The sequence below is a fragment of the Scyliorhinus torazame genome, unplaced genomic scaffold (assembly GCF_047496885.1).
Source record: "Scyliorhinus torazame isolate Kashiwa2021f unplaced genomic scaffold, sScyTor2.1 scaffold_1111, whole genome shotgun sequence".
In the NCBI taxonomy this organism is placed as follows: domain Eukaryota; kingdom Metazoa; phylum Chordata; class Chondrichthyes; order Carcharhiniformes; family Scyliorhinidae; genus Scyliorhinus; species Scyliorhinus torazame.
This window is the reverse complement of record NW_027308838.1, coordinates 38,750-66,649: the sequence shown is the minus strand read 5'-3', so window position 1 is coordinate 66,649 and position 27,900 is coordinate 38,750. Positions and strand designations below refer to the sequence as shown.

The 27,900-nt window shown below is 52.0% G+C and overlaps 1 protein-coding gene across 1 annotated transcript in view; it reads left to right on the top strand.

Moving 5' to 3' along the window:
• The first annotated feature begins 68 nt into the window (after nt 1-68).
• LOC140407026 (carbonic anhydrase-like) overlaps nt 69-27,900 on the top strand; it is a 41,724-nt gene continuing 13,892 nt past the window's right edge. The window contains exons 1-4 of the mRNA XM_072494808.1: nt 69-214; nt 7,683-7,775; nt 25,257-25,323; nt 26,619-26,773. Of these exons, the coding sequence (XP_072350909.1) occupies nt 92-214; nt 7,683-7,775; nt 25,257-25,323; nt 26,619-26,773 (438 nt within the window). The 5' untranslated portion in view covers nt 69-91. The remainder of the gene's footprint in view (nt 215-7,682; nt 7,776-25,256; nt 25,324-26,618; nt 26,774-27,900) is intronic.

Here is a 27,900-nt window from a genome sequence, read left to right as displayed (position 1 = left end):
CTGTCTCTCTCTGTCTCTCTGACTGTCTCTCTCATTCTCCCTCCCTGTTTCACTCCCCCCAGACTATATATTCCCCCAGTTCCCAGTGCTGATGTCCGGTGGGAACCTCCCTGGGATTTACAGACTGCTCCAATTCCACTTCCACTTTGGAGATGGATCCCGACTGGACCGGGGCTCCGAGCATCAAATCAACCACAAGGCATTTCCAATGGAGGTGAGAGACTGGGGGAGAGGGAGGGAGGGGGAAGAGAGGGGGAGAGAGACAGGGAGTGAAGGAGAGAGAGACTGGGAGAGGAGCAGATGAAGAGAGAGAGATGGTGAAGAGAGAGATGGAGATGGAGAAAAGAGAGATGGAGAGAGAGAGAAATGGTGGAGAGAGAGAGAGATGGTGAAGAGAGAGAGATGGTGAAGAGAGAGAGATGGTGAAGAGAGAGAGATGGTGAAGAGAGAGAGATGGTGAAGAGAGAGAGATGGAGAAAAGAGAGAGTGATGGTGAAGAGAGAGAGATGGTGAAGAGAGAGAGATGGAGAAAAGAGAGAGATGGTGAAGAGAGAGAGAAATGGTGAAGAGAGAGATGGAGCGAGAGAGAAATGGTAGAGAGAGAGATGGTGAAGAGAGAGATAGAGATGGTGAAGAGAGAGAGATGGAGAAAAGAGAGAGAGATGGAGAAAAGAGAGAGATGGTGAAAACAGAGATGGAGAGAGAGAGAAATGGCGGAAAGAGAGATGGTGAAAAGAGAGAGAGATGGTGAAGAGAGAGAGAGACGGTGAAGAGAGAGATGGAGAAAAGAGAGAGATGGTGAAAACAGAGATGGAGAGAGAGAGAAATGGCGGAAAGAGAGATGGTGAAAAGAGAGAGAGATGGTGAAGAGAGAGAGAGAGATGGTGAAGAGAGAGAGAGAGACGGTGAAGAGAGAGACGGTGAAGAGAGAGAGATGGTGAAAAGAGAGATGGAGAGAGAGAGAAATGGCAGAAAGAGAGATGATGAAAAGAGAGAGAGATGGTGAAGAGAGAAAGAGAGATGGTGAAGAGAGAGAGAGATGGTGAAGAGAGAGAGATGGGGAAGAGAGAGAGATGGTGAAGAGAGAGAGAGAGATGGTGAAGAGAGAGACGGTGAAGAGAGAGAGATGGTGAAAAGAGAGATGGAGAGAGAGAGAAATGGCAGAAAGAGAGATGGTGAAAAGAGAGAGAAATGGTGAAGAGAGAGAGATGGTGAAGAGAGAGAGAGAGATGGTGAAGAGAGAGAGATGGGGAAGAGAGAGAGATGGTGAAAAGAGAGATGGAGAGAGAGAGAAATGGCGGAAAGAGAGATGGTGAAAAGAGAGAGAGATAGTGACGAGACAGAGATGGTGAAGAGAGAGAGAGATGGTGAAGAGAGAGAGAGAGAGATGGTGAAGAGAGAGAGAGAGATGGTGAAGAGTGAGAGAGATGGTGAGAGAGAGAGAGATGGTGAAGAGAGAGAGAGATGGTGAAGAGAGAGAGAGAGACGGTGAAGAGAGAGAGAGAGACGGTGAAGGGAGAGAGAGAGACGGTGAAGAGAGAGATGGTGAAGAGAGAGAGAGACGGTGAAGAGAGAGAGAGAGAGAGACGGTGAAGAGAGAGATGGTGAAGAGAGAGATGTGGAGAGAGGTGGTGAAGAGAGAGAGAGATGGTGAAGAGGGAGAGATGGTGAAGAGAGAGAGATGGTGAAGAGAGAAAGAGAGATGGTGAAGAGAGAGAGAGAGATGGTGAAGAGAGAGAGAGATGGTGAACAGAGAGAGAGAGAGATGGTGAAGAGAGAGAGATGGTGAGAGAGAGAGAGAGATGGTGAAGAGAGAGAAAGATATGGTGAAGAGAGAGAGATGAGAAAAGAGAGAGTGTCGGTGAAGAGAGAGAGAGATGGTGAAGAGAGAGAGAGACGGTGAAGGGAGAGAGAGAGACGGTGAAGAGAGAGATGGTGAAGAGAGAGAGAGACGGTGAAGAGAGAGAGAGAGAGACGGTGAAGAGAGAGATGGTGAAGAGAGAGATGTGGAGAGAGGTGGTGAAGAGAGAGAGAGATGGTGAAGAGGGAGAGATGGTGAAGAGAGAGAGATGGTGAAGAGAGAAAGAGAGATGGTGAGAGAGAGAGAGATGGTGAAGAGAGAGAGAGAGATGGTGAACAGAGAGAGAGAGAGAGATGGTGAAGAGAGAGAGATGGTGAAGAGAGAGAGATGGTGAAGAGAGAGAGAGAGATGGTGAAGAGAGAGAGACGGTGAAGAGAGAGAGAGTGACGGTGAAGAGAGAGAGAAGGTGAAGTGAGAGATGGTGATGTGAGAGAGAGATGGTGAAGAGAGAGATGGTGAAGAGAGAGAGATGGTGAAGAGAGAGATGGAAAGAGAGAGAAATGGTGAGAGAGAGAGATGGTGAAGGAGAGAGAGATGTTAAGAGAGAGAGATGGTGAAGAGAGAAGATGGTGAGAGAGAGAGTGATGATAAGAGAGAGAGATGGTGAAGAGAGAAGAGAGATGGTGAAGAGATGAGATGGTGAAGAGAGAGAGATGGTGAAGAGAGAGAGATGGTGAGAGAGATGGTGAGAGTGTGAGAGAGATGGTGAAGTGTGAGAGATGGAGAATTGTGTGATGGTGATTGTGTGAGAGATGGTTGAGAGAGAGAGTGGGTTGTGAGAGATGGGTTTGTTGAGAGTGTGGTGAGTGTGTTTGGTGGTGTGGTGTTTGGTGGTGAGAGTGGGGTTGATGTGTGTGGTTGTGTGTGTGTGGGGATGTTGTGTGTGGTGGTGAGAGAGATGGGGAGAAGAGAGAGAGATGGTGAGAGAGAGAGAGATGGTGAAGAGAGAGAGGATGGTGAAGAGAGAGATGGTGAGAGAGAGATGGTGATGAGAGATTGAGATGGTGAAGAGAGAGATGGGAAGTGAGTGTGATGGTGAGGGTGTGTGGGGGTGAAGTGTGGTGGGTTTTTGTTGTGTGGGGGTTTTATGGTGGTGAGAGTGAGTTTGGGAGGATGGTGATGTGTAGGGATGTGAGTTGGTGAGAGAGAGAAGATTGGTGAAGAGAGAGAGATGGAGAAAAGAGAGTGTGACGTGAGAGAGAGTGAGATGGTGAGAGAGAGGTGAGAGAGAGTGAGAGGTGAAGAGAGAGAGAGGGTTGTGTAGTGTGTTGTGTGTGAGAGGAGTTGTGTGGTGAGAGGAGTGTGTGTTGGTGAGAGTGTGTTGGTGATAGAGGTGGTGAGAGAGATGGTGGAGAGTGGTGAAGGGGAGTGTGTGAGAGTGTTGTGTGAGAGTTGGTTGTGTGTTGTGAGAGATGATTGTGTTGAGTGAGAGATGGTGAAGAGAGAGAGTGATGGGTTTGAGAGAATGTGGGAGTTGTGAGTGTGAGTGGTGAGAGAGAGGATGGTGAAGAGAGAGAGTTGGTGAAGAGTGAGAGTGGTGAGAGAGAGAGATGTGTGAGAGAGTGTGTGGTGAGGAGTGAGTGTGGTGGGATGGTGTGTTGGGGTTGTGTGTGTGAGGATGGTGAAGAGAGAGTGTTGGTGAAGAGAGAGAGTGTGAGTGTGTTGGTGTTGTGTTGGGGGTTGTTGGGTGTGTGGTGAGAGGGATGAGGTGTGTGATGGTGGTGAGAGTGGTGTGGTGTGGTTGTGATGGGAGAGAGAGTGTGTGAGTGGATGTGTGTGTGTGTTGGGTTGTTGGTGTGGGGGTTGTGTGTGTTGTGGGGGTTGAGAGTGTGGTGAGAGTGTGTGAGTGGTGAGAGTGAGTGATGGTGAAGAGTGAGTGAGAGGTGTTTGTGTGAGAGGTGTTGTTGTGTGTGGGTGTGTGTGTGTGGTGTTGTGTGGTGTGGTGGGGGTTTTATGTGTGGGTGTGTGTGTGTTTGGGATGTTTGTGTGTGGGGTTGTGTGTGTTGTGTTGTGTGTGTGTGTTGTGGGGTTGTGTTGTGTGGGGGTTGTGTGTGTGTGTGTTGTTGGGAGTGTGAGAGTGTGGGGTTGTGGGGTTTGTGGGTTGTGTGGTGTGTGGGGTGGTGAGAGTGAGAGGGAGAGTGTGTGATTGTGGATGTGTGGGAGTGTGTGGGGGTTGTGAGTGTGTTGTGTGAGTGAGGGTGTGTGTGAGATGGAGGTTGAGAGTGAGAGAGTGGTGGAGAGGTGATGAGTGAGAGGTGGAGTTGGTGTGTGTGGAGATGGTGAGAGAGAGTGTGGGAGTTGTTGTGGGTGTGAGTGGAGTTGTGAGTGAGAGGATTGGTTGAGAGGAGTTGGGTGTTGTGGTGGGGGTAGTTGTTGTGTTTGGTGAGTGGGGTTGGTGAGAGAGTGGTTGTGTTGGGGTGTGGGGGTTGTGTGTGGGGTGTGGTGTGGGGGGTTGTGTGTGTTTGGGGGGTTGAGTGAGTGTTGGGTGGTGAGAGTGTGTGTGGTGTGTGAGGTTGGTGTGTGAGGTGTGTTGTTGGGTTGTGTGTGTGTGTGGGGTGTGTGAAGAGTGAGTGATTGTGAGAGAGAGAGATGTTGAAGAGAGAGAGAGATAGTTGAGAGGGAGTGAGTGAGGAGGTGAGTGAGAGTGAGAGGGGAGAGAGTGAGGAGAGAGAGATGGTGAAGAGAGAGAGAGATAGTTGAGAGAGAGTGAGAGTGTGAGGTGAGAGAGAGTGATGGTAGAGAGAGTGGTGAAGAGAGTGTGATGATAGAGAGAGAGATGGTGAAGAGAGAGTGATGATAGAGAGAGAGATGGTGAAGAGAGAGAGAGATAGTGAGTGAGAGTGAGAGAGTTGGTGAGAGAGATGGTAGAGAGAGAGATGGTGAAGAGAGAGAGAGATAGTTGAGAGAGAGTGAGAGAGTCGGTGAAGAGAGAGTGATGGTAGAGTGAGAGATGGTGAAGAGAGAATGATGATAGAGAGAGAGATGGTGAAGAGAGAGAGAGAGATAGTTGAGAGGGAGTGAGAGAGTCGGTGAAGAGAGAGTGATGGTAGAGAGAGATAGTGAGAGAGAGATGGTGAAGAGAGAGTGATGGTAGAGAGAGAGATGGTGAAGAGAGAGAGAGATAGTTGAGAGAGAGTGAGAGGAGTCGGTGAAGAGAGAGTGATGGTAGAGAGAGAGATGGTGAAGAGAGAGAGAGATAGTTGAGAGAGAGTGAGAGAGTCGGTGAAGAGAGAGTGATGGTAGAGAGAGAGATGGTGAAGAGAGAGATGATGAAGAGAGAGAGAGATAGTTGAGAGGGAGTGAGAGAGTCGGTGAAGAGAGAGTGATGGTAGAGAGAGAGATGGTGAAGAGAGAGATGGTGAAGAGAGAGAGAGATAGTTGAGATGGAGTGAGAGAGTCGGTGAAGAGAGAGTGATGGTAGAGAGAGATGGTGAAGAGAGAGATGGTGAAGAGAGAGTGATGGTAGAGAGAGAGATGGTGAAGAGAGAGAGAGAGATAGTTGAGAGAGAGTGAGAGAGTCGGTGAAGAGAGAGTGATGGTAGAGAGAGAGATGGTGAAGAGAGAGAGAGATAGTTGAGAGAGAGTGAGAGAGTCGGTGAAGAGAGAGTGATGGTAGAGAGAGAGATGGTGAAGAGAGAGATGGTGAAGCGAGAGAGAGATAGTTGAGAGGGAGTGAGAGAGTCGGTGAAGAGAGAGTGATGGTAGAGACAGATGGTGAAGAGAGAGTGATGGTAGAGAGAGAGATGGTGAAGAGAGAGAGAGAGATAGTTGAGAGAGAGTGAGAGAGTCGGTGAAGGGAGAGCGATGGTAGAGAGAGATGGTGAAGAGAGAGAGATAGTTGAGAGAGAGTGAGAGAGTCGGTGAAGAGAGTGATGATAGAGAGAGATGGTGAAGAGAGAGAGAGATAGTTGAGAGAGAGTGAGAGAGTCGGTGAAGGGAGAGCGATGGTAGAGAGAGATGGTGAAGAGAGAGTGATGGTTGAGAGAGATGATGAAGAGAGAGAGAGATAGTTGAGAGGGAGTGAGAGAGTCGGTGAAGAGAGAGTGATGGTAGAGAGAGAGATGGTGAAGAGAGAGATGGTGAAGAGAGAGAGAGATAGTTGAGATGGAGTGAGAGAGTCGGTGAAGAGAGAGTGATGGTAGAGAGAGATGGTGAAGAGAGAGATGGTGAAGAGAGAGTGATGGTAGAGAGAGAGATGGTGAAGAGAGAGAGAGATAGTTGAGAGAGAGTGAGAGAGTCGGTGAAGAGAGAGTGATGGTAGAGAGAGAGATGGTGAAGAGAGAGATGGTGAAGCGAGAGAGAGATAGTTGAGAGGGAGTGAGAGAGTCGGTGAAGAGAGAGTGATGGTAGAGAGAGATGGTGAAGAGAGAGTGATGGTAGAGAGAGAGATGGTGAAGAGAGAGAGAGAGATAGTTGAGAGAGAGTGAGAGAGTCGGTGAAGAGAGTGATGGTAGAGAGAGAGATGGTGAAGAGAGAGAGAGAGATAGTTGAGAGAGAGTGAGAGAGTCGGTGAAGAGAGAGTGATGGTAGAGAGAGATGGTGAAGAGAGAGATGGTGAAGAGAGAGTGATGGTAGAGAGAGAGATGGTGAAGAGAGAGATAGTTGAGAGAGAGTGAGAGAGTCGGTGAAGAGAGAGTGATGGTAGAGAGAGAGATGGTGAAGAGAGAGAGAGATAGTTGAGAGAGAGTGAGAGAGTCGGTGAAGAGAGAGTGATGGTAGAGAGAGAGATGGTGAAGAGAGAGATGGTGAAGAGAGAGAGAGATAGTTGAGAGGGAGTGAGAGAGTCGGTGAAGAGAGAGTGATGGTAGAGAGAGATGGTGAAGAGAGAGTGATGGTAGAGAGAGAGATGGTGAAGAGAGAGAGAGATAGTTGAGAGAGTCGGTGAAGAGAGAGTGATGGTAGAGAGAGAGATGGTGAAGAGAGAGAGATAGTTGAGAGAGAGTGAGAGAGTCGGTGAAGAGAGTGATGATAGAGAGAGATGGTGAAGAGAGAGAGAGATAGTTGAGAGAGAGTGAGAGAGTCGGTGAAGGGAGAGCGATGGTAGAGAGAGATGGTGAAGAGAGAGTGATGGTTGAGAGAGATGATGAAGAGAGAGAGAGATAGTTGAGAGAGAGTGAGAGAGTCGGTGAAGAGAGTGATGATAGAGAGAGATGGTGAAGAGAGAGAGAGATAGTTGAGAGAGAGTGAGAGAGTCGGTGAAGAGAGTGATGGTAGATAGAGAGAGATGGTGAAGAGAGAGATGGTGAAGAGAGTGATGGTAGAGAGAGAGATGGTGAAGAGAGAGAGAGAGATAGTTGAGAGAGAGTGAGAGAGTCGGTGAAGAGAGAGTGATGGTAGAGAGAGATGGTGAAGAGAGAGAGAGATAGTTGAGAGAGAGTAGAGAGTCGGTGAAGAGAGAGTGATGGTGGAGAGAGAGATGGTGAAGGGAGAGTGATGGTTGAGAGAGATGATGAAGAGAGAGAGAGATAGTTGAGAGAGTGAGAGAGTCGGTGAAGAGAGTGATGATAGAGAGAGATGGTGAAGAGAGAGAGAGATAGTTGAGAGAGAGTAGAGAGTCGGTGAAGAGAGAGTGATGGTAGAGAGAGAGATGGTGAAGAGAGAGATGGTGAAGAGAGAGAGAGATAGTGGCGAGGGAGTGAGAGAGTCGGTGAAGAGAGAGTGATGGTAGAGAGAGATGGTGAAGAGAGAGATGGTGGATTGAGATGGTGTGGAGAGCGTTGTACAGAGTAAGAGGGAGTTGAGGCGGGCGAGGGGGAGTCAGTTATAGTGCGAGTGTTGTGAGGTGGAATATCCTCTGACTGATTCTGTTAATTTGTCGCAGATGCACCTGGTATTTTGGAATATGAAATACCTGAGCTCAGATGTGGCAAAGAAATCTCCCGATGGATTCGCTGTCGTCGCTGTGTTCCTTAAGGTAAAAACACCGCCATGTCTGACAGAGACACTCGCTCTTTAAACAGGGTCCCTGACGGAGAGACTCCCTCTTTAAACAGGGTCCCTGACGGAGAGACACCCTCTTTAAACACTGTCCCTGACGGAGAGACTCCCTCTTTAAACAGGGTCCCTGACCCCTGACGGAGAGACTCCCTCTTTAAACAGGGTCCCTGACGGAGAGACTCCCTCTTTAAACAGGGTCCCCGACGGAGAGACTCCCTCTTTAAACAGGGTCCCTGACGGAGAGACTCCCTCTTTAAACAGGGTCCCTGACGGAGAGACTCCCTCTTTAAACAGGGTCCCTGACGGAGTGACTCCCTCTTTAAACACGGTCCCTGACAGAGAGACTCCCTCTTTAAACACTGTCCCTGACGGAGAGACTCCCTCTTTAAACAGGGTCCCTGACGGAGAGACTCCCTCTTTAAACAGGGTCCCTGACGGAGAGACTCCCTCTTTAAACACTGTCCCTGACGGAGAGACTCCCTCTTTAAACAGGGTCCCTGACGGAGTGACTCCCTCTTTAAACAAGGTCCCTGACGGAGAGTCTCCCTCTTTAAACAGGGTCCCTGACGGAGAGACTCCCTCTTTAAACACTGTCCCTGACAAAGAGACTCACTCTTTAAACAGGGTCCCTGACGGAGAGACTCCCTCTTTAAACAGGGTCTCTGACGGAGAGACTCCCTCTTTAAACAGGGTCCCTGATGGAGAGACTCCCTCTTTAAACAGGGTCCCTGACGGAGAGACTCCCTCTTTAAACAGGATCCCTGACGGAGAGACTCCCTCTTTAAACACTGTCCCTGACGGAGAGACTCCCTCTTTAAACAGGGTCCCTGACGGAGAGACTCCCTCTTTAAACAGGGACCCTGACGGAGAGACTCCCTCTTTAAACAGGGTCCCTGACGGAGAGACACCCTCTTTAAACAGGGTCCCTGACGGAGAGACACCCTCTTTAAACACTGTCCCTGACGGAGAGACTCCCTCTTTAAACAGGGTCCCTGACGGAGAGACTCCCTCTTTAAACAGGGCCCCTGATGGAGAGACTCCCTCTTTAAACAGGGTCCCTGACGTAGAGACTCCCTCTTTAAACAGGGTCCCTGACAGAGAGACTCCCTCTTTAAACAGGGTCCCTGACGGAGAGACTCCCTCTTTAAACAAGGTCCCTGACGGAGAGTCTCCCTCTTTAAACACTGTCTCTGACGGAGAGACTCCCTCTTTAAACAGGGTCCCTGACGGAGAGACTCCCTCTTTAAACACTGTCCCTGATGGAGAGACTCCCTCTTTAAACAGGGTCCCTGACGGAGAGACTCCCTCTTTAAACAGGGTCCCTGACAGAGAGACTCCCTCTTTAAACAGGGTCCCTGACGGAGAGACACCCTCTTTAAACACTGTCCCTGACGGAGAGACTCCCTCTTTAAACACTGTCCCTGATGGAGAGACTCCCTCTTTAAACAGGGTCCCTGACGGAGAGACTCCCTCTTTAAACACTGTCCCTGATGGAGAGACTCCCTCTTTAAACACTGTCCCTGACGGAGAGACTCCCTCTTTAAACACTGTCCCTGACGGAGAGACTCCCTCTTTAAACAGGGTCCCTGACAGAGAGACTCCCTCTTTAAACAGGGTCCCTGACGGAGAGACTCCCTCTTTAAACAGGGTCCCTGACAGAGAGACTCCCTCTTTAAACAGGGTCCCTGACGGAGAGACTCCCTCTTTAAACACTGTCCCTGACGGAGAGACTCCCTCTTTAAACACTGTCCCTGACGGAGAGACTCCCTCTTTAAACAGGGTCCCTGACGGAGAGACTCCCTCTTTAAACAGGGTCCCTGACGTAGAGACTCCCTCTTTAAACACTGTCCCTGACGGAGAGACTCCCTCTTTAAACAGGGTCCCTGACGGAGAGACTCCCTCTTTAAACACTGTCCCTGACGGAGAGACTCCCTCTTTAAACACTGTCCCTGACGGAGAGACTCCCTCTTTAAACAGGGTCCCTGACGGAGAGACTCCCTCTTTAAACACTGTCCCTGACGGAGAGACTCCCTCTTTAAACAGGGTCCCTGACAGAGAGACTCCCTCTTTAAACAGGGTCCCTGACGGAGAGACACCCTCTTTAAACACTGTCCCTGACGGAGAGACTCCCTCTTTAAACACTGTCCCTGACGGAGAGACTCCCTCTTTAAACACTGTCCCTGACGGAGAGACTCCCTCTTTAAACAGGGTCCCTGACGGAGAGACTCCCTCTTTAAACACTGTCCCTGACGGAGAGACTCCCTCTTTAAACACTGTCCGGGACGGAGAGACTCCCTCTTTAAACACTGTCCCTGACGGAGAGACTCCCTCTTTAAACACTGTCCCTGACGGAGAGACTCCCTCTTTAAACAGGGTCCCTGACGTAGAGACTCCCTCTTTAAACACTGTCCCTGACGGAGAGACTCCCTCTTTAAACAGGGTCCCTGACGTAGAGACTCCCTCTTCAAACAGGGTCCCTGACGGAGACTCCCTCTTTAAACAGGGTCCCTGACGGAGAGACTCCCTCTTTAAACAAGGTCCCTGACGGAGAGTCTCCCTCTTTAAACACTGTCTCTGACGGAGAGACTCCCTCTTTAAACAGGGTCCCTGACGGAGAGACTCCCTCTTTAAACACTGTCCCTGATGGAGAGACTCCCTCTTTAAACAGGGTCCCTGACGGAGAGACTCCCTCTTTAAACAGGGTCCCTGACGGAGAGTCTCCCTCTTTAAACACTGTCTCTGACGGAGAGACTCCCTCTTTAAACAGGGTCCCTGACGGAGAGACTCCCTCTTTAAACACTGTCCCTGATGGAGAGACTCCCTCTTTAAACAGGGTCCCTGACGGAGAGACTCCCTCTTTAAACAGGGTCCCTGACGGAGAGACTCCCTCTTTAAACCGGGTCCCTGACGGAGAGACTCCCTCTTTAAACAGGGTCCCTGACGGAGAGACTCCCTCTTTAAACAGGGTCCCTGACGGAGAGACTCCCTCTTTAAACAGGGACCCTGACGGAGAGACTCCCTCTTTAAACAGGGTCCCTGACGGAGAGACTCCCTCTTTAAACAGGGTCCCTGACGGAGAGACTCCCTCTTTAAACAGGGTCCCTGACGGAGAGACACCCTCTTTAAACACTGTCCCTGACGGAGAGACTCCCTCTTTAAACAGGGTCCCTGACGGAGAGACTCCCTCTTTAAACAGGGTCCCTGACGGAGAGACTCCCTCTTTAAACACTGTCCCTGACGGAGAGACTCCATCTTTAAACAGGGTCCCTGACGGAGAGACTCCCTCTTTAAACAGGGTCCCTGACAGAGAGACTCCCTCTTTAAACAGGGTCCCTGACGTAGAGACTCCCTCTTTAAACAGGGTCCCTGACAGAGAGACTCCCTCTTTAAACTGGGTCCCTGACGGAGAGACTCCCTCTTTAAACAGGGTCCCTGACGGAGAGACTCCCTCTTTAAACAGGGTCCCTGACAGAGAGACTCCCTCTTTAAACAGGGTCCCTGACGGAGAGAATCCCTCTTTAAACAGGGTCCCTGACGGAGAGACTCCCTCTTTAAACAGGGTCCCTGACGGAGAGACTCCCTCTTTAAACACTGTCCCTGACGGAGAGACTCCCTCTTTAAACAGTGTCCCTGACGGAGAGACTCCCTCTTTAAACAGATTCCCTGACAGAGAGACACCCTCTTTAAACAGGGTCCCTGACGGAGAGAATCCCTCTTTAAACAGGGTCCCTGACGGAGAGACTCCCTCTTTAAACAGGGTCCCTGACGGAGAGACTCCCTCTTTAAACAGGGTCCCTGACTGAGAGACTCCCTCTTTAAACAGGGTCCCTGACAGAGAGACTCCCTCTTTAAACAGGGTCCCTGACAGAGAGACTCCCTCTTTAAACAGGGTCCCTGACGGAGAGACTCCCTCTTTAAACACTGTCCCTGACGGAGAGACTCCCTCTTTAAACAGATTCCCTGACAGAGAGACTCCCTCTTTAAACAGGGTCCCTGACGGAGAGACTCCCTCTTTAAACAGGGTCCCTGACAGAGAGACTCCCTCTTTAAACAGGGTCCCTGACGGAGAGACTCCCTCTTTAAACAGGGTCCCTGACAGAGAGACTCCCTCTTTAAACACTGTCCCTGACGGAGAGACTCCCTCTTTAAACACTGTCCCTGACGGAGAGACTCCCTCTTTAAACACTGTCCCTGACGGAGAGACTCCCTCTTTAAACAGGGTCCCTGACGGAGAGAGTCCCTCTTTAAACAGGGTCCCTGACGGAGAGAATCCCTCTTTAAACACTGTCCCTGACAGAGAGACTCCCTCTTTAAACAGGGTCCCTGACGGAGAGACTCCCTCTTTAAACAGGGTCCCTGACAGAGAGACTCCCTCTTTAAACAGGGTCCCTGACGGAGAGAATCCCTCTTTAAACAGGGTCCCTGACGTAGAGACTCCCTCTTTAAACAGGGTCCCTGACGGAGAGACTCCCTCTTTAAACAAGGTCCCTGACGGAGAGTCTCCCTCTTTAAACACTGTCCCTGACAGAGAGACTCACTCTTTAAACACTGTCCCTGACGGAGAGACTCCCTCTTTAAACAGGGTCCCTGACGGAGAGACTCCCTCTTTAAACAGTGTCCCTGACGGAGAGACTCCCTCTTTAAACAGGGTCTCTGACGGAGAGACTCCCTCTTTAAACAGGGTCCCTGATGGAGAGACTCCCTCTTTAAACAGGGTCCCTGACGGAGAGACTCCCTCTTTAAACAGGGACCCTGATGGAGAGACTCCCTCTTTAAACAGGGTCCCTGACGGAGAGACACCCTCTTTAAACACTGTCCCTGACGGAGAGACTCCCTCTTTAAACAGGGTCCCTGACGGAGAGACTCCCTCTTTAAACAGGGTCCCTGACGGAGAGACTCCCTCTTTAAACAGGGTCCCTGACGGAGAGACTCCCTCTTTAAACAGGGTCCCTGACGGAGAGACTCCCTCTTTAAACACTGTCCCTGACGGAGAGACTCCCTCTTTAAACAAGGTCCCTGACGGAGAGACTCCCTATTTAAACAGGGTCCCCGACGAGAGACTCCCTCTTTAAACACTGTCCCTGACGGAGAGACTCCCTCTTTAAACAAGGTCCCTGACGGAGAGACTCCCTCTTTAAACAGGGTCCCCGACGAGAGACTCCCTCTTTAAACACTGTCCCTGACGGAGAGACTCCCTCTTTAAACAGGGTCCCTGACGGAGAGACTCCCTCTTTAAACAGGGTCCTGACGAGAGACTCCCTCTTTAAACACTGTCCCTGACGGAGAGACTCCCTCTTTAAACAAGGTCCCTGACGGAGAGACTCCCTCTTTAAACAGGGTCCCTGACGGAGAGACTCCCTCTTTAAACAGGGTCCCTGACGGAGAGACTCCCTCTTTAAACACTGTCCCTGACGGAGAGACTCCCTCTTTAAACAGGGTCCCTGACGGAGAGACTCCCTCTTTAAACAGGGTCCCTGACGGAGAGACTCCCTCTTTAAACAGGGTCCCTGACGGAGAGACTCTCTCTTTAAACAGGGTCCCTGACGGAGAGACTCCCTCTTTAAACACTGTCCCTGACGGAGAGACTCCCTCTTTAAACACTGTCCCTGACGGAGAGACTCCCTCTTTAAACAGGGTCCCTGACGGAGAGACTCCCTCTTTAAACAAGGTCCCTGACGGAGAGACTCCCTCTTTAAACAGGGTCCCTGACGGAGAGACTCCCTCTTTAAACAGGGTCCCTGACGGAGAGACTCCCTCTTTAAACAGGGTCCCTGACGGAGAGACTCCCTCTTTAAACAGGGTCCCTGACGGAGAGACTCCCTCTTTAAACAGGGTCCCTGACGGAGAGACTCCCTCTTTAAACAAGGTCCCTGACGGAGAGACTCCCTCTTTAAACAGGGTCCCTGACGGAGAGACTCCCTCTTTAAACAGGGTCCCTGACGGAGAGACTCCCTCTTTAAACAGGGTCCCTGACGGAGAGACTCCCTCTTTAAACAGGGTCCCTGACGGAGTGACTCCCTCTTTAAACAGGGTCCCTGACGGAGAGACTCCCTCTTTAAACAAGGTCCCTGACGGAGAGTCTCCCTCTTTAAACACTGTCTCTGACGGAGAGACTCCCTCTTTAAACAGGGTCCCTGACGGAGAGACTCCCTCTTTAAACACTGTCCCTGACGGAGAGACTCCCTCTTTAAACAGGGTCCCTGACGGAGAGACACCCTCTTTAAACAGGGTCTCTGACGGAGAGACTCCCTCTTTAAACAGGGTCCCTGATGGAGAGACTCCCTCTTTAAACAGGGGCCCTGACGGAGAGACTCCCTCTTTAAACAGGGTCCTTGACGGAGAGACTCCCTCTTTAAACACTGTCCCTGACAGAGAGACTCCCTCTTTAAACACTGTCCCTGATGGAGAGACTCCCTCTTTAAACAGGGTCCCTGACGGAGAGACTCCCTCTTTAAACAGGGACCCTGACGGAGAGACTCCCTCTTTAAACAGGGTCCCTGACGGAGAGACTCCCTCTTTAAACAGGGACCCTGACGGAGAGACTCCCTCTTTAAACAGGGTCCCTGACGGAGAGACACCCTCTTTAAACAGGGTCCCTGACGGAGAGACACCCTCTTTAAACACTGTCCCTGACGGAGAGACTCCCTCTTTAAACAGGGTCCCTGACGGAGAGACTCCCTCTTTAAACAGGGCCCCTGATGGAGAGACTCCCTCTTTAAACAGGGTCCCTGACGTAGAGACTCCCTCTTTAAACAGGGTCCCTGACAGAGAGACTCCCTCTTTAAACAGGGTCCCTGACGGAGAGACTCCCTCTTTAAACAAGGTCCCTGACGGAGAGTCTCCCTCTTTAAACACTGTCTCTGACGGAGAGACTCCCTCTTTAAACAGGGTCCCTGACGGAGAGACTCCCTCTTTAAACACTGTCCCTGATGGAGAGACTCCCTCTTTAAACAGGGTCCCTGACGGAGAGACTCCCTCTTTAAACAGGGTCCCTGACAGAGAGACTCCCTCTTTAAACAGGGTCCCTGACGGAGAGACACCCTCTTTAAACACTGTCCCTGACGGAGAGACTCCCTCTTTAAACACTGTCCCTGATGGAGAGACTCCCTCTTTAAACAGGGTCCCTGACGGAGAGACTCCCTCTTTAAATACTGTCCCTGATGGAGAGACTCCCTCTTTAAACACTGTCCCTGACGGAGAGACTCCCTCTTTAAACACTGTCCCTGACGGAGAGACTCCCTCTTTAAACAGGGTCCCTGACAGAGAGACTCCCTCTTTAAACAGGGTCCCTGACGGAGAGACTCCCTCTTTAAACAGGGTCCCTGACAGAGAGACTCCCTCTTTAAACAGGGTCCCTGACGGAGAGACTCCCTCTTTAAACACTGTCCCTGACGGAGAGACTCCCTCTTTAAACACTGTCCCTGACGGAGAGACTCCCTCTTTAAACAGGGTCCCTGACGGAGAGACTCCCTCTTTAAACAGGGTCCCTGACGTAGAGACTCCCTCTTTAAACACTGTCCCTGACGGAGAGACTCCCTCTTTAAACAGGGTCCCTGACGGAGAGACTCCCTCTTTAAACACTGTCCCTGACGGAGAGACTCCCTCTTTAAACACTGTCCCTGACGGAGAGACTCCCTCTTTAAACAGGGTCCCTGACGGAGAGACTCCCTCTTTAAACACTGTCCCTGACGGAGAGACTCCCTCTTTAAACAGGGTCCCTGACAGAGAGACTCCCTCTTTAAACAGGGTCCCTGACGGAGAGACACCCTCTTTAAACACTGTCCCTGACGGAGAGACTCCCTCTTTAAACACTGTCCCTGACGGAGAGACTCCCTCTTTAAACACTGTCCCTGACGGAGAGACTCCCTCTTTAAACAGGGTCCCTGACGGAGAGACTCCCTCTTTAAACACTGTCCCTGACGGAGAGACTCCCTCTTTAAACACTGTCCGGGACGGAGAGACTCCCTCTTTAAACACTGTCCCTGACGGAGAGACTCCCTCTTTAAACACTGTCCCTGACGGAGAGACTCCCTCTTTAAACAGGGTCCCTGACGTAGAGACTCCCTCTTTAAACACTGTCCCTGACGGAGAGACTCCCTCTTTAAACAGGGTCCCTGACGTAGAGACTCCCTCTTCAAACAGGGTCCCTGACGGAGACTCCCTCTTTAAACAGGGTCCCTGACGGAGAGACTCCCTCTTTAAACAAGGTCCCTGACGGAGAGTCTCCCTCTTTAAACACTGTCTCTGACGGAGAGACTCCCTCTTTAAACAGGGTCCCTGACGGAGAGACTCCCTCTTTAAACACTGTCCCTGATGGAGAGACTCCCTCTTTAAACAGGGTCCCTGACGGAGAGACTCCCTCTTTAAACAGGGTCCCTGACGGAGAGTCTCCCTCTTTAAACACTGTCTCTGACGGAGAGACTCCCTCTTTAAACAGGGTCCCTGACGGAGAGACTCCCTCTTTAAACACTGTCCCTGATGGAGAGACTCCCTCTTTAAACAGGGTCCCTGACGGAGAGACTCCCTCTTTAAACAGGGTCCCTGACGGAGAGACTCCCTCTTTAAACCGGGTCCCTGACGGAGAGACTCCCTCTTTAAACAGGGTCCCTGACGGAGAGACTCCCTCTTTAAACAGGGTCCCTGACGGAGAGACTCCCTCTTTAAACAGGGACCCTGACGGAGAGACTCCCTCTTTAAACAGGGTCCCTGACGGAGAGACTCCCTCTTTAAACAGGGTCCCTGACGGAGAGACTCCCTCTTTAAACAGGGTCCCTGACGGAGAGACACCCTCTTTAAACACTGTCCCTGACGGAGAGACTCCCTCTTTAAACAGGGTCCCTGACGGAGAGACTCCCTCTTTAAACAGGGTCCCTGACGGAGAGACTCCCTCTTTAAACACTGTCCCTGACGGAGAGACTTCATCTTTAAACAGGGTCCCTGACGGAGAGACTCCCTCTTTAAACAGGGTCCCTGACAGAGAGACTCCCTCTTTAAACAGGGTCCCTGACGGAGAGACTCCCTCTTTAAACAGGGTCCCTGACAGAGAGACTCCCTCTTTAAACTGGGTCCCTGACGGAGAGACTCCCTCTTTAAACAGGGTCCCTGACGGAGAGACTCCCTCTTTAAACAGGGTCCCTGACAGAGAGACTCCCTCTTTAAACAGGGTCCCTGACGGAGAGAATCCCTCTTTAAACAGGGTCCCTGACGGAGAGACTCCCTCTTTAAACAGGGTCCCTGACGGAGAGACTCCCTCTTTAAACACTGTCCCTGACGGAGAGACTCCCTCTTTAAACAGTGTCCCTGACGGAGAGACTCCCTCTTTAAACAGATTCCCTGACAGAGAGACACCCTCTTTAAACAGGGTCCCTGACGGAGAGAATCCCTCTTTAAACAGGGTCCCTGACGGAGAGACTCCCTCTTTAAACAGGGTCCCTGACGGAGAGACTCCCTCTTTAAACAGGGTCCCTGACTGAGAGACTCCCTCTTTAAACAGGGTCCCTGACAGAGAGACTCCCTCTTTAAACAGGGTCCCTGACAGAGAGACTCCCTCTTTAAACAGGGTCCCTGACGGAGAGACTCCCTCTTTAAACACTGTCCCTGACGGAGAGACTCCCTCTTTAAACAGATTCCCTGACAGAGAGACTCCCTCTTTAAACAGGGTCCCTGACGGAGAGACTCCCTCTTTAAACAGGGTCCCTGACAGAGAGACTCCCTCTTTAAACAGGGTCCCTGACGGAGAGACTCCCTCTTTAAACAGGGTCCCTGACAGAGAGACTCCCTCTTTAAACACTGTCCCTGACGGAGAGACTCCCTCTTTAAACACTGTCCCTGACGGAGAGACTCCCTCTTTAAACACTGTCCCTGACGGAGAGACTCCCTCTTTAAACAGGGTCCCTGACGGAGAGAGTCCCTCTTTAAACAGGGTCCCTGACGGAGAGAATCCCTCTTTAAACACTGTCCCTGACAGAGAGACTCCCTCTTTAAACAGGGTCCCTGACGGAGAGACTCCCTCTTTAAACAGGGTCCCTGACAGAGAGACTCCCTCTTTAAACAGGGTCCCTGACGGAGAGAATCCCTCTTTAAACAGGGTCCCTGACGTAGAGACTCCCTCTTTAAACAGGGTCCCTGACGGAGAGACTCCCTCTTTAAACAAGGTCCCTGACGGAGAGTCTCCCTCTTTAAACACTGTCCCTGACAGAGAGACTCACTCTTTAAACACTGTCCCTGACGGAGAGACTCCCTCTTTAAACAGGGTCTCTGACGGAGAGACTCCCTCTTTAAACAGGGTCCCTGATGGAGAGACTCCCTCTTTAAACAGGGTCCCTGACGGAGAGACTCCCTCTTTAAACAGGGACCCTGATGGAGAGACTCCCTCTTTAAACAGGGTCCCTGACGGAGAGACACCCTCTTTAAACACTGTCCCTGACGGAGAGACTCCCTCTTTAAACAGGGTCCCTGACGGAGAGACTCCCTCTTTAAACAGGGTCCCTGACGGAGAGACTCCCTCTTTAAACAGGGTCCCTGACGGAGAGACTCCCTCTTTAAACAGGGTCCCTGACGGAGAGACTCCCTCTTTAAACACTGTCCCTGACGGAGAGACTCCCTCTTTAAACAAGGTCCCTGACGGAGAGACTCCCTATTTAAACAGGGTCCCCGACGAGAGACTCCCTCTTTAAACACTGTCCCTGACGGAGAGACTCCCTCTTTAAACAAGGTCCCTGACGGAGAGACTCCCTCTTTAAACAGGGTCCCCGACGAGAGACTCCCTCTTTAAACACTGTCCCTGACGGAGAGACTCCCTCTTTAAACAGGGTCCCTGACGGAGAGACTCCCTCTTTAAACAGGGTCCTGACGAGAGACTCCCTCTTTAAACACTGTCCCTGACGGAGAGACTCCCTCTTTAAACAAGGTCCCTGACGGAGAGACTCCCTCTTTAAACAGGGTCCCTGACGGAGAGACTCCCTCTTTAAACAGGGTCCCTGACGGAGAGACTCCCTCTTTAAACACTGTCCCTGACGGAGAGACTCCCTCTTTAAACAGGGTCCCTGACGGAGAGACTCCCTCTTTAAACAGGGTCCCTGACGGAGAGACTCCCTCTTTAAACAGGGTCCCTGACGGAGAGACTCTCTCTTTAAACAGGGTCCCTGACGGAGAGACTCCCTCTTTAAACACTGTCCCTGACGGAGAGACTCCCTCTTTAAACACTGTCCCTGACGGAGAGACTCCCTCTTTAAACAGGTCCCTGACGGAGAGACTCCCTCTTTAAACAAGGTCCCTGACGGAGAGACTCCCTCTTTAAACAGGGTCCCTGACGGAGAGACTCCCTCTTTAAACAGGGTCCCTGACGGAGAGACTCCCTCTTTAAACAGGGTCCCTGACGGAGAGACTCCCTCTTTAAACAGGGTCCCTGACGGAGTGACTCCCTCTTTAAACAGGGTCCCTGACGGAGAGACTCCCTCTTTAAACAAGGTCCCTGACGGAGAGACTCCCTCTTTAAACAGGGTCCCTGACGGAGAGACTCCCTCTTTCAACAGGGTCCCTGACGGAGAGACTCCCTCTTTAAACAGGGTCCCTGACGGAGAGACTCCCTCTTTAAACAGGGTCCCTGACGGAGTGACTCCCTCTTTAAACAGGGTCCCTGACGGAGAGACTCCCTCTTTAAACAAGGTCCCTGACGGAGAGTCTCCCTCTTTAAACACTGTCTCTGACGGAGAGACTCCCTCTTTAAACAGGGTCCCTGACGGAGAGACTCCCTCTTTAAACACTGTCCCTGACGGAGAGACTCCCTCTTTAAACAGGGTCCCTGACGGAGAGACACCCTCTTTAAACAGGGTCTCTGACGGAGAGACTCCCTCTTTAAACAGGGTCCCTGATGGAGAGACTCCCTCTTTAAACAGGGGCCCTGACGGAGAGACTCCCTCTTTAAACAGGGTCCTTGACGGAGAGACTCCCTCTTTAAACACTGTCCCTGACAGAGAGACTCCCTCTTTAAACACTGTCCCTGATGGAGAGACTCCCTCTTTAAACAGGGTCCCTGACGGAGAGACTCCCTCTTTAAACAGGGACCCTGACGGAGAGACTCCCTCTTAAAACAGGGTCCCTGACGGAGAGACACCCTCTTTAAACACTGTCCCTGAGGGAGAGACTCCCTCTTTAAACAGGGTCCCTGACGGAGAGACTCCCTCTTTAAACAGGGTCCCTGACGGAGAGACTCCCTCTTTAAACACTGTCCCTGACGGAGAGACTCCCTCTTTAAACAGGGTCCCTGACGGAGGGACTCCCTCTTTAAACAGGGTCCCTGACAGAGAGACTCCCTCTTTAAACAGGGTCCCTGACGGAGAGACTCCCTCTTTAAACAGGGTCCCTGTCAGAGAGACTCCCTCTTTAAACTGGGTCCCTGACGGAGAGACTCCCTCTTTAAACAGGGTCCCTGACGGGAGACTCCCTCTTTAAACAGATTCCCTGACAGAGAGACTCCCTCTTTAAACAAGGTCCCTGACGGAGAGACTCCCTATTTAAACAGGGTCCCCGACGAGAGACTCCCTCTTTAAACACTGTCCCTGACGGAGAGACTCCCTCTTTAAACAAGGTCCCTGACGGAGAGACTCCCTCTTTAAACAGGGTCCCCGACGAGAGACTCCCTCTTTAAACACTGTCCCTGACGGAGAGACTCCCTCTTTAAACAGGGTCCCTGACGGAGAGACTCCCTCTTTAAACAGGGTCCTGACGAGAGACTCCCTCTTTAAACACTGTCCCTGACGGAGAGACTCCCTCTTTAAACAAGGTCCCTGACGGAGAGACTCCCTCTTTAAACAGGGTCCCTGACGGAGAGACTCCCTCTTTAAACAGGGTCCCTGACGGAGAGACTCCCTCTTTAAACACTGTCCCTGACGGAGAGACTCCCTCTTTAAACAGGGTCCCTGACGGAGAGACTCCCTCTTTAAACAGGGTCCCTGACGGAGAGACTCCCTCTTTAAACAGGGTCCCTGACGGAGAGACTCTCTCTTTAAACAGGGTCCCTGACGGAGAGACTCCCTCTTTAAACACTGTCCCTGACGGAGAGACTCCCTCTTTAAACACTGTCCCTGACGGAGAGACTCCCTCTTTAAACAGGGTCCCTGACGGAGAGACTCCCTCTTTAAACAAGGTCCCTGACGGAGAGACTCCCTCTTTAAACAGGGTCCCTGACGGAGAGACTCCCTCTTTAAACAGGGTCCCTGACGGAGAGACTCCCTCTTTAAACAGGGTCCCTGACGGAGAGACTCCCTCTTTAAACAGGGTCCCTGACGGAGAGACTCCCTCTTTAAACAGGGTCCCTGACGGAGAGACTCCCTCTTTAAACAAGGTCCCTGACGGAGAGACTCCCTCTTTAAACAGGGTCCCTGACGGAGAGACTCCCTCTTTAAACAGGGTCCCTGACGGAGAGACTCCCTCTTTAAACAGGGTCCCTGACGGAGAGACTCCCTCTTTAAACAGGGTCCCTGACGGAGTGACTCCCTCTTTAAACAGGGTCCCTGACGGAGAGACTCCCTCTTTAAACAAGGTCCCTGACGGAGAGTCTCCCTCTTTAAACACTGTCTCTGACGGAGAGACTCCCTCTTTAAACAGGGTCCCTGACGGAGAGACTCCCTCTTTAAACACTGTCCCTGACGGAGAGACTCCCTCTTTAAACAGGGTCCCTGACGGAGAGACACCCTCTTTAAACAGGGTCTCTGACGGAGAGACTCCCTCTTTAAACAGGGTCCCTGATGGAGAGACTCCCTCTTTAAACAGGGGCCCTGACGGAGAGACTCCCTCTTTAAACAGGGTCCTTGACGGAGAGACTCCCTCTTTAAACACTGTCCCTGACAGAGAGACTCCCTCTTTAAACACTGTCCCTGATGGAGAGACTCCCTCTTTAAACAGGGTCCCTGACGGAGAGACTCCCTCTTTAAACAGGGACCCTGACGGAGAGACTCCCTCTTAAAACAGGGTCCCTGACGGAGAGACACCCTCTTTAAACACTGTCCCTGAGGGAGAGACTCCCTCTTTAAACAGGGTCCCTGACGGAGAGACTCCCTCTTTAAACAGGGTCCCTGACGGAGAGACTCCCTCTTTAAACACTGTCCCTGACGGAGAGACTCCCTCTTTAAACAGGGTCCCTGACGGAGGGACTCCCTCTTTAAACAGGGTCCCTGACAGAGAGACTCCCTCTTTAAACAGGGTCCCTGACGGAGAGACTCCCTCTTTAAACAGGGTCCCTGTCAGAGAGACTCCCTCTTTAAACTGGGTCCCTGACGGAGAGACTCCCTCTTTAAACAGGGTCCCTGACGGGAGACTCCCTCTTTAAACAGATTCCCTGACAGAGAGACTCCCTCTTTAAACAGGGTCCCTGACGGAGAGACTCCCTCTTTAAACAGGGTCCCTGACAGAGAGACTCCCTCTTTAAACAGGGTCCCTGACGGAGAGAATCCCTCTTTAAACAGGGTCCCTGACGTAGAGACTCCCTCTTTAAACAGGGTCCCTGACGGAGAGACTCCCTCTTTAAACAAGGTCCCTGTCGGAGAGACTCCCTCTTTAAACAGGGTCCCTGACGGAGTGACTCCCTCTTTAAACAGGGTCCCTGACAGAGAGACTCCCTCTTTAAACAGAGTCCCTGACGGAGAGACTCCCTCTTTAAACAAGGTCCCTGACGGAGAGTCTCCCTCTTTAAACACTGTCCCTGACAGAGAGACTCACTCTTTAAACAGGGTCCCTGACGGAGAGACTCCCTCTTTAAACAGGGTCTCTGACGGAGAGACTCCCTTTTTAAACAGGGTCCCTGATGGAGAGACTCCCTCTTTAAACACTGACCCTGACGGAGAGACTCCCTCTTTAAACACTGTCCCTGATGGAGAGACTCCCTCTTTAAACAGGGTCCCTGACGGAGAGACTCCCTCTTTAAACAGGGTCCCTGACGTAGAAACTCCCTCTTTAAACAGGGTCCCCGACGGAGAGACTCCCTCTTTAAACAAGGTCCCTGACGGAGAGACTCCCTCTTTAAACAGGGTCCCTGACGGAGAGACTCCCTCTTTAAACAGGGTCCCTGACGGAGAGACTCCCTCTTTCAACAGGGTCCCTGACGGAGATACTCCCTCTTTAAACAGGGTCCCTGACGGAGAGACTCCCTCTTTAAACAGGGTCCCTGACGGAGAGACTCCCTCTTTAAACAGGGTCCCTGACGGAGAGACTCCCTCTTTAAACAGGGTCCCTGACAGAGAGACTCCCTCTTTAAACAGGGCCCCTGACGGAGAGACTCCCTCTTTAAACAGGGTCCCTGACGGAGAGACTCCCTCTTTAAACAGGGTCCCTGACGGAGAGACTCCCTCTTTAAACGGGGTCCCTGACGGAGCGACTCCCTCTTCAAACACTGTCCCTGACGGAGAGACTCCCTCTTTAAACAGGGACCCTGACGGAGAGACTCCCTCATTAAACATGGTCCCTGACGGAGAGACTCCCTCTTTAAACAGGGTCCCTGACGGAGAGACTCCCTCTTTAAAAACTGTCCCTGACGGAGAGACTCCCTCTTTAAACAGGGTCCCTGATGGAGAGACTCCCTCTTTAAACAGGGTCCTTGACGGAGAGACTCCCTCTTTAAACACTGTCCCTGACGGAGAGACTCCCTCTTTAAACACTGTCCCCGACGGAGAGACTCCCTTTTTAAACAGGGTCCCTGACGGAGAGACTCCCTCTTTAAACAGGGTCCCTGACGGAGAGACTCCCTCTTTAAACAGGGTCCCTGACGGAGAGTCACCCTCTTTAAACACTGTCCCCGACGGAGAGACTCCCTCTTTAAACAGGGTCCCTGACGGAGAGACTCCCTCTTTAAACAGGGTCCCTGACGGAGTGACTCCCTCTTTAAACACTGCCCGTGATGGAGAGACTCCCTCTTTAAACAAGGACCCGGACGGAGAGACTCCCTCTTTAAACAGGGTCCCTGACGGAGAGACTCCCTCTTTAAACAGTGTCCCTGACGGAGAGACTCCCTCTTTAAACACTGTCCCTGACGGAGAGACTCCCTCTTTAAACAGGGTCCCTGACGGAGAGACTCCCTCTTTAAACAGGGTCCCTGACGGAGAGACTCCCTCTTTAAACAGGGTCCCTGACGGAGAGACTCCCTCTTTAAACAGGGTCCCTGACGGAGAGACTCCCTCTTTAAACAGGGTCCCTGACGGAGAGACTCCCTCTTTAAACAGGGTCCCTGACGGAGAGACTCCCTCTTTAAACAGGGTCCCTGACGGAGAGACTCCCTCTTTAAACAGGGTCCCTGACGGAGAGACTCCCTCTTTAAACAGGGTCCCTGACGGAGAGACTCCCTCTTTAAACAGGGTCCCTGACGGAGATACTCCCTCTTTAAAGAGGGTCCCTGACGGAGAGACTCCCTCTTTAAACAGGGTCCCTGGCGGAGAGACTCCCTCTTTAAACACTGTCCCTGACGGAGAGACTCCCTCTTTAAACAGGGTCCCTGACGGAGAGACTCCCTCTTCAAACAGGGTCCCTGACGGAGAGACTCCCTCTTTAAACTGGGTCCCCGACGGAGAGACTCCCTCTTTAAACACTGTCCCTGACGGAGAGACTCCCTCTTTAAACACTGTCCCTGACGGAGAGACTCTCTCTTTAAACAGGGTCCCTGACGGAGAGACTCCCTCTTTAAACAAGGGTCCCTGACGGAGAGACTCCCTCTTTAAACACTGTCCCTGACGGAGAGACTCCCTCTTTAAACAGGGTCCCTGACGGAGAGACTCCCTCTTTAAACAGGGTCCCTGACGGAGAGACTCCCTCTTTAAACACTGTCCCTGACGGAGAGACTCCCTCTTTAAACAGGGTCCCTGACGGAGAGACTCCCTCTTTAAACAGGGTCCCTGACGGAGAGACTCCCTCTTTAAACAGGGTCCCTGACGGAGAGTCTCCCTCTTTAAACAGGGTCCCTGACGGAGAGACTCCCTCTTTAAACAGTGTCCCTGACGGAGAGACTCCCTCTTTAAACAGGGTCCCTGACGGAGAGACTCCCTCTTTAAACAGGATCCCTGACGGAGAGACTCCCTCTTTAAACAGGGTCCCTGACGGAGAGACTCCCTCTTTAAACAGTGTCCCTGACGGAGAGACTCCCTCTTTAAACAGGGTCCCTGACGGAGAGACTCCCTCTTTAAACAGGGTCCCTGACGGAGAGACTCCCTCTTTAAACAGTGTCCCTGACGGAGAGACTCCCTCTTTAAACACTGTCCCTGACGGAGAGACTCCCTCTTTAAACAGGGTCCCTGACGGAGAGACTCCCTCTTTAAACAGGGTCCCTGACGGAGAGACTCCCTCTTTAAACAGGGTCCCTGACGGAATGACTCCCTCTTTAAACAGGGTCCCTGACGGAGAGACTCCCTCTTTAAACAGTAATCATAAAGATTGTAGAAAGGTTCCACATCTGTAACGTTTTCTTCACAAACAGGTCACATCAACTCCTAATGCTGGTCTCGAGCCTGTTGTGAAGATGTTGTCACATATTGGTTACAAAGGTAGGTGTAAAAATCGCACCCGACTATTGTGAATGCAGGATAGAGTGAATCGAGTACATTATATCCCACCTTCTCCCCGCATCCCTCAATCCCACCTTCTCCCCGCATCCCTCAATCCCACCTTCTCCCCGTATCCCTCAATCCCACCTTCCCCCCGTATCCCTCAATCCCACCTTCTCCCCGTATCCCTCAATCCCACCTTCTCCCCGTATCCCTCAATCCCACCTTCTCCCCGTATCCCTCAATCCCACCTTCTCCCCGTATCCCTCAATCCCACCTTCTCCCCATATCCCTCAATCCCACCTTCTCCCCGTATCCCTCAATCCCACCTTCTCACCGTATCCCTCAATCCCACCTTCTCCCCATATCCCTCATTCCCACATTCTCCCCATATCCCTCAATCCCACCTTCTCCCCGTATCCCTCAATCCCACTTTATCCCCATATCTCTCAATCCCACCTTCTCCCCGTATCCCTCAATCCCACCTTCTCTCCATATCCCTCAATCCCACCTTCTCCCCATATCCCTCAATCCCACCTTCTCCCCGTATCCCTCAATCCCACCTTCTCCCCGTATCCCTCAATCCCACTTTATCCCCATATCCCTCAATCCCACCTTCTCCCCGTATCCCTCAATCCCACCTTCTCCCCGTATCCCTCAATCCCACCTTCTCCCCGTATCCCTCAATCCCACATTCTCCCCATATCCCTCAATCCCACCTTCTCCCCGTATCCCTCAATCCCACCTTCTCCCCGTATCCCTCAATCCCACCTTCTCCCCATATCCCTCATTCCCACATTCTCCCCATATCCCTCAATCCCACCTTCTCCCCGTATCCCTCAATCCCACTTTATCCCCATATCCCTCAACCCCACCTTCTCCCCATATCCCTCAATCTCACCTTCTCTCCATGTTCCTCAATCCCACCTTCTCCCCATATCCCTCAATCCCACCTTCTCCCCATATTCCTCAATCCCACCTTCTCCCCATATCCCTCAATCCCACCTTCTCCCCATTCCCTCAATCTCACCTTCTCCCCATATTCCTCAATCCCACCTTCTCCCCGTATCCCTCAATCCCACCTTCTCCCCGTATCCCTCAATCCCACCTTCTCCCCGTATCCCTCATTCCCACCTTCCCCCCCGTATCCCTCAATCCCACCTTCTCCCCATTCCCTCAATCCCACCTTCTCCCCATTCCCACCTTCTCCCCATATTCCTCATTCCCACCTTGGCCCCGTGTTTTATGAGTTGGACTCTCACACTCTTCTCTCCTATTCCTGTATTTTCTTCCAGGTAAACGCCACACTCTGTCGTTGAATCTGGATAAGATCATTCCCTGGAAACTGGCGCCCTTTTACCGATATGAAGGATCCCTGACCACCCCCCCTTGCACGGAGAACGTCGTTTGGATTGTTGTCAAGAACCCCATGTCTGTCAGTCTGTCACAGGTACCACTCCCTTAACGACTCTCCCCAAGGGCAGCGAGGGAGGGGACAGGCGAGGTCGAACGCACTGGGGTCACCTCAGAACCTCTTGCAACCTGAGGCCATTGAGATCGTCGAACCAGCTTTGCTATTCAGTCCAATCCTGGCTAATGTTCAGCATAATCCAGGTCTCCGCACTGTACATCTCCCACAGTCCCCTCCATGGCCAAAACCCTATTGCGCCGAGCCTTGCACAGACCTGGGAACTGAGCAGTCACAGCTTTTAGGAATGGACGATTGCTCAGATTCACAACCTTCGGAGCTGAGGACACTTTTCCATCATCCCATCCCGGTCCAAAACGGCCGCCCAGGGGCTGGGCTCCGTGGTGGAGCTGACGTTGTGTTCCCGGCCAGTGAAGGACTGTTTTGTGTTCAGACAGCAGGGGCGAAATTCTCCGTTATCGGCGCAAAGTCCGCCGATCGGCGCAAAAAAAACGGCGCAAATCCGACTTGCGTCACGTCGGAAAAATGGGTCGAAAGCCTCCGGCCCGAAATGGGCTAGCAGCGACGTAACGGGATCCGCGCTTGCGCAGTGGTTCACGCCGTGCAGCGTCATACGCGCCGCACGGCGTGACGGCTCATAAGGCCGCGCAGCTCCCCCCCACCCGACCGGAACACCCGACCGGAACACCCGACTGGATGGCTGGCCGTCGCTCAGCCCCGAGGTCCGAGTCACGCGATGTGGAGGCGCTCCTGGACGCGGTGGAGCAGAGGAGGGAGGCCCTGTATCCCGGGCACGGCCGCAGAGTTGCCCCACGCCACAGCCGGCGTCTGTGGAGGGAGGTGGCAGAGGCCGTCACTGCTGTGGCCCTGACACCACGGACAGGCACCCAGTGCCACAAGAAGGTGAACGACCTCGTCAGAGCAGGCAGGGTGAGCGTCCCCATATCCCCATATCCCCTCTCCCCCAAATCCCCCCCTCCCCCATATCCCCCTCCCCATATCCCCCCTCCCCCATATCCCCCCCTCCCCCATATCCCCCTCCCCCATATCCCCCTCCCCCAAATGCCCCCCTCCCCCATATCGCCCCCCTCCCCCATATCCCCCATATCCCCCCTCCCCATACCCCCCTCCCCCATTGCCCCTCCCCA